General features: G+C 47.0%; 1 protein-coding gene across 3 annotated transcripts in view; it reads left to right on the top strand.

The window, feature by feature from the left end:
* The window catches only part of LOC120738493 (fibroblast growth factor 12-like), a 45,120-nt gene extending 37,032 nt beyond the window's left edge, over positions 1 to 8,088 (top strand). For all 3 annotated transcript variants that reach the window (XM_040039783.1, XM_040039782.1, XM_040039781.1), the window contains exons 2-5: positions 167 to 277; positions 2,870 to 2,973; positions 5,818 to 6,016; positions 7,792 to 8,088. In XM_040039783.1, coding sequence (XP_039895717.1) covers positions 167 to 277; positions 2,870 to 2,973; positions 5,818 to 6,016; positions 7,792 to 7,943 — 566 coding nt within the window. In that variant the 3' untranslated portion in view covers positions 7,944 to 8,088. The remainder of the gene's footprint in view (positions 1 to 166; positions 278 to 2,869; positions 2,974 to 5,817; positions 6,017 to 7,791) is intronic.
* Positions 8,089 to 8,325: the final 237 nt, after the last annotated feature.

The following is an 8,325-nucleotide window of genomic DNA, read 5'->3' as shown; positions in this document are numbered from 1 at the left end:
GCTTGTTTCTTCTTCTTCTTCTCAAATGTGAAAGTAGAGAAGAAGAAGAAACGCTTACATGAGTGAGATAAACTCAGCAATGCTACCTGACAACCTGCTGTCAGGTACAGTGTGTGTGTGTGTGTGTGTGTGTGTGCTGAACCTCACATCGGTCTTTGTGTTTCAGAGCCGCAGCTGAAGGGCATCGTGACGCGCCTCTTCAGCGAGCAGGGCTTCTTCCTGCAGATGCAGCCCGAAGGAGCCATCAGCGGCACCAAGGACGAGAACAGCGACTACAGTGAGTCCCACATTAAAACTGTATTTGTCTAGACCGCACGCTACATAAAAAATGGGCGTGGCTTCTCTGTCTGAAGAGTGAAGTGAAAATGCCTCACACCTGTACTCTTTTTAATGGCCTCCAGGGGGCGATCCTGAGGGTTTATGGGCTCGTCATTTTCTAAAGTTTGGTGTCAGGAGTCGGTTTTATGAAGGGTTCAGTGAGCATGTTGTTTCACACTCACTACTGTGTGATGTCGTGGTCGTTACCTCCAACTTTTATGGAAAGACAACATAAAAGAAACTTCTGTGTTTCACAGCCAAAGTGTAAAAGCACCGTGGATCAAATCATCCGATGTCAAACAAGAGAACAGCTCAGAAAGGTGAAACATTACACAGAAGAAGGATCTCAAATACAACAGCTCATTAAATCAGAACATAAACATAATCCAACAATTTTCTGCTGCTTCCCCTGGGTTTGGGTCATGAAGTCTAACCAGAGAAGTCCGGACCTCCTTCGCCCCAGCCAGCTCCTCCAGCTCATCCGGGGGGATTTGATCCCAGCCAGCTGAGATATAATCTCTCCAGTGAGTCCTGGGTCTGCCGGGGCCTCCTCCCGGTCGGACTTGCCTGAACTATTCGATGTGGAGGACCAGCAGATCTGCTCTGAGCCCCGTCACTAAGTGCGCTTCAAAGGAAATGCATTTCCACAGCTTACACCTGCAGCTCTTTCAGTCACTCCCCACAGGTGAGTGTAGGGATGTCAATGCAGCGTCTGCACCGCTGCAGACTCCGCCCCAATCCATCTGTCGCTCTCACGCTCCACCCTCCCCTCACTAAAGGCACCTCCCCTACAACGCTGTCATGTTTAACACATTCGCTTGGCAAGCAAAAGGTCGTTGGTTCGATTCCACAAATCCCGTTTGGGGTTGCGTCAGAAAACAGAGCTGAAGCTGCATCTGCCGTCTGTAACGGAGTGATCCGAGGTGGAGCAGTCTGAAGGCAGCTTCTGATCGTCGATACTCGGTCACGTTCCCGCTGCAGGTCTTTGTTTCTCGGCTGGATGAGCTCAGGATTACAGCCTCTGCTGCTTCCTGTAAATCCTTTTGGTTTGGAAAAAAAGAAGCAAAAACAGGACAAGAAGAGGAGGAGGAGGAGGAGATGTTTTGGATTCCCCTCTCTCCCCCTCTCGCTTTCTCTCTGATCATCTCTGAGTTAAATAAAGGAGGATTAACCGCAGCCATTGCCACAGGCCTCTTCCTCCTCCACCTCCTCCTACTCCTCATCCTCACCCACACTGCAGCTCTCTGTCCCCGAGGATTAAATCACCTCTCATCACTGCGTCCCTCTATCACCCCCCCTCTCGCTCTCTCTCTGCTTTTATTCAGTCTTTTTCTCTCGCTTTATCAGCTGGAAGCACATCAGCAGGCTGAGCCGGGTTTTAACCACCGTTACAGATCGACTAAAAGCACAAGAATTCACAGTTTGAGGAGGTGTAATGGGATTTTTTAATGCTGAGTGGGTCTGATTTACACAGGTGCAGAAGATTTAAAGCAGAGATGGAAGAATCACTGCTGGTTTATTAATTTAAACCTGCTCTGTGCGAGTCTTCGTGACATTTTCATTTCTGACACTTTTTACTGCAAATGTGTGAACAGATAGAAGCAGACGTTTCTGAGGTTTGCAGGTTTGTGTGTTAACACAATGCAGAGCAGGAAAGGCATCAGCAACGAGCTTAAAGAAGCATCAGTTGATGTCCATCGGTCACGCAGGGATAAGGCCATCGCCAAAGAATCTCAAGTCCGTTATTCCACAGCGGAGGACGGTATCCACACGTGGAAAACACTCAAGACATCATCTCAGGAGTGGATGTCCCAGCAAATTCCCCCCAGGAGACTCTACAGGCCTCTGTTAGCATGCTAGCATGCAACAGCTGAAAAAGGAAAGAATGGAGCTGCTGCAACGGTCCCGAGTCCGGGTCTCAACCTCCGCCTGGCTGAGACGCTGGGGCCTCGTGGCTAACCCACCATTTTCACATCATCCTGCAGTGTTAAACGTTTCTGCTCCGTCTGATATATACGTGCATATATTCATAGAACAAAAATATTCTGGGAGGTCTCGAATTGAGTTTTATTTACACAACAGTCTCCTCAAAGTGCTTTATACTGTAATGTAGACCCTACAATAATACATACAGAGAAAAACCCAACAATCATATGACCTCCTATGAGCAAGCACTTTGGCGACAGTGGGAAGGAAAAACTCCCTTTTAACAGGAAGTAACCTGCAGGAGTAAGGAGAGGAAGAGAGCCAGGTCATCAACGTTTGAAATCATGGTCGTTAAGAGGGGAGTTTTATCCAGGAGTTACTTAGTGCAGTATCTTAGTTCCTCGTTCATCTCCGCCGCTCGATCGTCACATCTGCTTTCAAAACGCCAAATGACTCAACTCGAGGTTTCACAATAAGAGCTCGGTAACTGCGGCAGACTTCCTGGTAGCTCCGTCCGTCTTCTGTGCTCTCTGTGACGTTTTGTATTAATCTACTCTTGCTCCATTTCTGCCTCTCACTACCTAACTCTCTCTCTCTGTCTGTTTCTATGTCTCTCGCCCTCCAGCTCTGTTTAACCTGATCCCAGTAGGTTTGAGGGTCGTGGCCATCCAGGGAGTGAAGGCCGCGCTGTACGTGGCCATGAACGCCGAGGGATTCCTCTACACATCTGTAAGAACATCTGCCTCATCCTCATGTCCTTCTTGAGCTTGTTTCGTTAAAGGTTTGGAGCAGGTAAAGCCAGGAGCTCCTGACGTGTCCCCAACAATCATTTTAATGTTCCTGAAAACACTGATACTCAACTACTGTTTGTGAGGTAATAAGGTGTTACTGCTTTGCTCAAGGACTCGGGCAGAATTTAAAGGGTGACACTGAGATAAAGTTTCTCACTGAAGTGAAAACACTTCTCTCAGTTTTAATCCCCACAAGATCTGATTTCAGATCTTATTTCATTATCTGACCGATCCAGTTCTTCCCCTGCAAAGAGATCCTGCGTTTGTTTTTTCTGTTCCAGCTCGTGTTCAGATGCAAACTCGGTGACATTACGGTACAAAAGTTCCACTTTTAGACAGCGTGTGTAATAATTAATTGATGATGAACAATGGAAGTAGTTAGGAGGACAGCCCTGATCAGACCGAGGACATCTACAGCTGTACTCCTGCTCTGTGAGCCCATCTAACATCCATAATTCACAACACGTGCATAAAACTTTAAAATGCGCCTCTCTGTGCGCAGCATCAGGATGGAGGCAGAGTGGTGGAGGAAGAGGAGGATAACAGCGACGATGTGAGGAAGCTTTCTCAGGCGTGTTAGACACAAAAACTAAATATGAGCTCGCAGCGCGCCCGAAGAAGCTAGCTGTTAGCTGCGATTGTTGGTCGGCGCTGTGGGGAAGATGTAATTCTGAGGAGCGACCATGAACTACTTGTTCTGCAGCTCTCCTATTGGCTGCTGCTGCCTGTCAATCACAGATGTCTCGCCGCCACTGCGATTTGAAGCCGCGGACGCTGACTGTGTGGTAGTTTGAGTCAGTGTAACACCAGCGCGCCTTCGTGGCGGGTACGTGATGAAACCTTGCTGCCACTTTGCAGCTGCGCTTCTGCTTCGTGGTTTGATGCCAAATATGGAAGTGCAGCTGTTAGTAAATGTTTCTGCACTTGTTAGCTCGATGGTCCTCTTCATGAATCTTAATCATTAATTAATTATTAATTAATCACAAATTGGCCTGATCCCATCTCACCAGTCGGTCCTGACTGCTCAATGCTTTGAAATGTAAATGCTTCCCATCGAGAGCGGGGAGATCACATGACTTCCTCCCATCTCTCAGCCCTTCAACCACATGCCGGATAAATCCAGGATGGAAGAGACAGCCCTGTTTTTTTAGGAGGTAAAGTGAGGATTTGGTTCGGCTCCATAAAATATAAACTCATGTTCTCTCAGGTGTAGCTTCAGATGAAGAGTACAGCAGCTCCTCCTCTTGCTCTGCAGTTATGTAAGAGCATTACAGCATGAGCGGTGAGACAGCTGCAAGTAAAGTTGTGCTGGGAGGCCCGAGCGTCTCGACACTGTTTACTGAAACCATCACGTCTTGATATGAGATGCAGGCTGCGTGCTGGGAGGAAAAAATACGCTTTTCATCATTTATTCTGTTTCCTCTTCCTCCTCGACATCATCGTCACGCTCCATTTGAAGTCCCGTCTTTCCTTCCTCGTGGCTCCTTTTTCCTCTTTATCTGTTGCTGTGTTTGTGTTGGGTTTTATTAAGTGTAGTAGTGACTTCAGCTTGATTCTTATCAGATTCTCAGTCACTCGTGAATCATTTTAAACACTCAGAGGCAGATTTGTAATTAGCATCTGTGACATCTCACGGTGAACAAAGTTTTTACATCAATACAAAGTTTATGACAGGAACGCGTCTCAAAGGTCGGAGCAGGGCAGCAAAAGGCTGGGAGAGGAAGCACAGCGACACATAAACATAATCGGCAACAGATTACAAATAAAAACAGCCTCTAAGCTTCTCCAGGAGCCTGCAGCCCAGACCTGCTGACCAAAACTGCTTTTCATTTATTAAGTGGACACAGAATTGAGGTAACTGAACGCCGGCTCTGGCTCTAGGCTAGGGGGGGTTGTTCTGCTCTGATTGGCTCGCCTGACCACCTGTTATATCCAGAGGGTGCACACACACACACACACACACCTGTTATACCTGGAGGGAGGTGCTAAACTGGGACTTTAAACGGCCCAGCAGTCACGTTTGGTGTCCACCACAGCTTCCTGCTCCGTGAAGGATAAAGTGCACGAACAAGACTTACATTAATATTTCAACTTAAAAGCTTTTTGAAGCTTTCAAAATAATGTAGAGTTTTATTCTTCAGCTGCTTTGCACTGAGCTTCCTTTCCCATTTATGTTTTATGGATTATTGAAGTTCTTACAGCTCAGATTCCTTTTGTTTAATTAAAATTTTGTAAAGACTGCAGCAGTGAACCTGTGCTCGGTGTGAACTCAGGCTGAGAATTAAGACCCAGCTTTTGTAAGCCTCTCATGTCCTGTTACATGTGACGCTGCGCCTCTGCGCTGCAGTGCTGCTGACGCTATCGTGTGCGTGTAATGTGATCGATCACCTTCGAGGTGTTTCGTATTGGTCGCGGCTCATTGGCTGCTTCGCGTGTTGTGTCCTATCACATCCTGCCGTGTTTCTGTGAAGTATCAGCATGTAGTGAGCGTTTCCTGTCCTGTCACACCAGGCAGGCAGATTCATATGGAAGTAAAATGATGACGAAAGCTTTGAGCACAAACTGACGCTAAAAGGCTGCTGGTCAGCACTCGACGCTGTTCATTTCAAAATAAAAGCCCCAAGTTTAAACTTCAAAATAAAACTCAGATAAAAGCAGCCGAGTCGTGCAATCAAACACGTGGACGCACAGAGATGTGAAGCAGGCGGTCGTGTAAGGAAAACTACAAAATGATCTCTCTGCTGATTACACTTGAAATGTTTTCTGTGTGTTTGTGTATCAGGATGTGTTCACACCAGAGTGCAAGTTCAAGGAGTCGGTCTTTGAAAACTACTACGTCATCTACTCGTCCACCATGTATCGGCAGCACGAGTCGGGCCGGGCTTGGTTCCTGGGCCTCAATAAGGAAGGAATCATCATGAAGGGAAACCGAGTGAAGAAAACCAAACCGTGCTCACACTTTGTCCCCAGACCCATCGAAGGTGAGACCAGCTGTGGACACAGATGTTGGTGGTGGCGATGCTTTCGTGTCTCACGGGTCAGACAGAAAGACAAAACACGAGGACGAAGTGTGAATTAGTAACGCCACCGTCGATTTTCTTTATATGTAAAGAAGGTTTGTGGGTCTGCAGTATTGTTGAGGTCCTCGGGGAACCGTCCTGGAGTTCAAGCTTGTTTTCTGTTGTCCCAGAGTGAATATTTATCCTTACAGTTCATGACTGATTTTGCAGGTCTGTGATGACGTCAGTCCAACAGTTACATTTCTGGTTCATGTTTACACGACAGGAGCTCACGATTCCAACAGGTCATCATATTTCAAAACTTTTAATAAGCTAATGTTAAAACTATTTCACATTGTTCTTCTGTGTGCACATGCTGCTGATATCTTCAGCTTCCTCTGCTCCGCGTCAGTGAAAGACACACAAGTTGTGTTTAGAGGAAAGTGTAACCTCGCCTCCCGCTCTGAGCTAAACTCCACACTCTGTATTTTTACAACAAAATGTTTTTTTTAAGCGCAAACATGAGAGAAGGAGTAGAAAAGTCAGCTTTTTCTCCCAGTTTGGGATTTTTGTACTTTGAAATCGACGGTTCTCCACATGTCTGTAGTTTATCGTAGTAGAAGATGAGTTCAATAAGCAAAATGGGCTTTGAGGTTTTGCATTTAGAGGTGATTTTGTAAATGTAGGTGCTTAACACTGAAACACTGACATCTACATTCTGCCTTTCTAAGCAAAACTGTGCTGGAAACGTCCTGATATTAAAACACAGAGGCAGGAAAAAGTGTTTCTGGACGTCATATCTCAAAATCCTCAGCCTCACATTCTGACCTACTTCAGGTGAACCGTTGGCCGAGTAAAGCCTGCGTAAACACTGACGCTCTTAACAGTAAAGCAGCCGAGACTCGTATTTCCTGGTGAACTCGAACCAGAATTACCGGCATAAATTGAAAGAATAGCGAAGTCTTTTAATGTGATATTTTTAGTCCTGTTTGACGATACAACCAGTAAAACGGCAGCTGACTGTGAGACTGGGAGGTTGTGCTGTCGGTTTGTAGGAGCCGTTGTAGCTCAGCTGCTGTGCTCTTAGATCCTGGGAGCAAACGGGAGCGTTTGAGGAAGGTGTGGAGAGCTCAGAGGTGAGCCAGGAGCCGAGGTCGTCCAGCCAGAACTCAGAGTGTGAGGACAAGGTGAAGCTCTAATATCACAGATGGAGGTTTAACTGGAAACACGAAGCTCCGTCTCTGCTTTCAGCTGCTCTGCCCCTCCCCTCTCATCCCTCATCTTCATTTAAAAATATCCATCAACTATACATCTGTCAACTATCACCTTCCTCTCGTCCTTCTGTCAATCTTCTCCTCTTCCTCGGTGTCCTTCAGCCTCCTCCTCTCCCCTTCTTCCTTCTCCCCCCTCGTTAACTCACTGATGTCTTCTTTTACCTCCTCATTTCTGATTCGTTCTTCTTCTTTTCTGTTATTTAACGTCAGCACATAGACCTCGAAGTAGCTGCTAGTTTTAATAGGTTTGTCTTTATTTGCATAAAGGTTCAGGTGTGTCCTCGTCCACGACACAAACTGCACACCTGTTAGTTATGATTATGTCACTGAATGCAGCATCACAGGTTGAACTCTGACATCTGAATTTACGTCTGGATTTCTTTCAGTTTATTTTATGTGTAAATTCGAGAGTTGGTGGTGGCGTGATGCTTTAATGACTCACTGTCTTTCTCCCCCGTCCTCCCCCCGCCCTCCCCCTTGTAGTCTGCATGTATAAGGAGCCGTCGCTGCACGAGCTCGAGGAGAAGCTGCTGAAGTCCTCGAGGAGCCCGACGATGAACAGCGAGGAGCGGGCGAGGAGCCTGGAGAGGGAGCAGCGGGCAGCGGAGTCCTCCACAGAACGAGAGGCGTCGTAGCCTGCAGCGCCACCCGCAGGAGGAAGACGAGGCGAAGGTGGAGGAGGAGGAGGAGAACTCCCATTTTAACACTCCCTCTGTTCAGCAACAACAACAACTACAACCACACCGACGACGACGACAACAACCGCCATAACAACGACGGCGAAAACAAAGAAAAAAAGAAGCTTAAAAAAAGGGGAGGGGGGGGCGGTGGGGTCTTCGTGCTCATTATGAAATATTTTAAATCAAATGGGGGAGGGCGAGGGGGAGGGGCCTGTTTGGAAATGGAAAAAAAAACAAGACGTTGATGATGATGATTTACATTTTATGCAAAGAGCCCTGCTGGAATGGCGCCGAGAGGCTAGCCCACCTACTCTTCATCGCCACATTGTAATCATCA

Source organism: Simochromis diagramma, unplaced genomic scaffold, assembly GCF_900408965.1.
Source record: "Simochromis diagramma unplaced genomic scaffold, fSimDia1.1 OVJJ01000031.1, whole genome shotgun sequence".
Classification (NCBI taxonomy): Eukaryota; Metazoa; Chordata; class Actinopteri; order Cichliformes; family Cichlidae; genus Simochromis; species Simochromis diagramma.
This window is presented reverse-complemented; position numbering and strand designations above follow the sequence as displayed.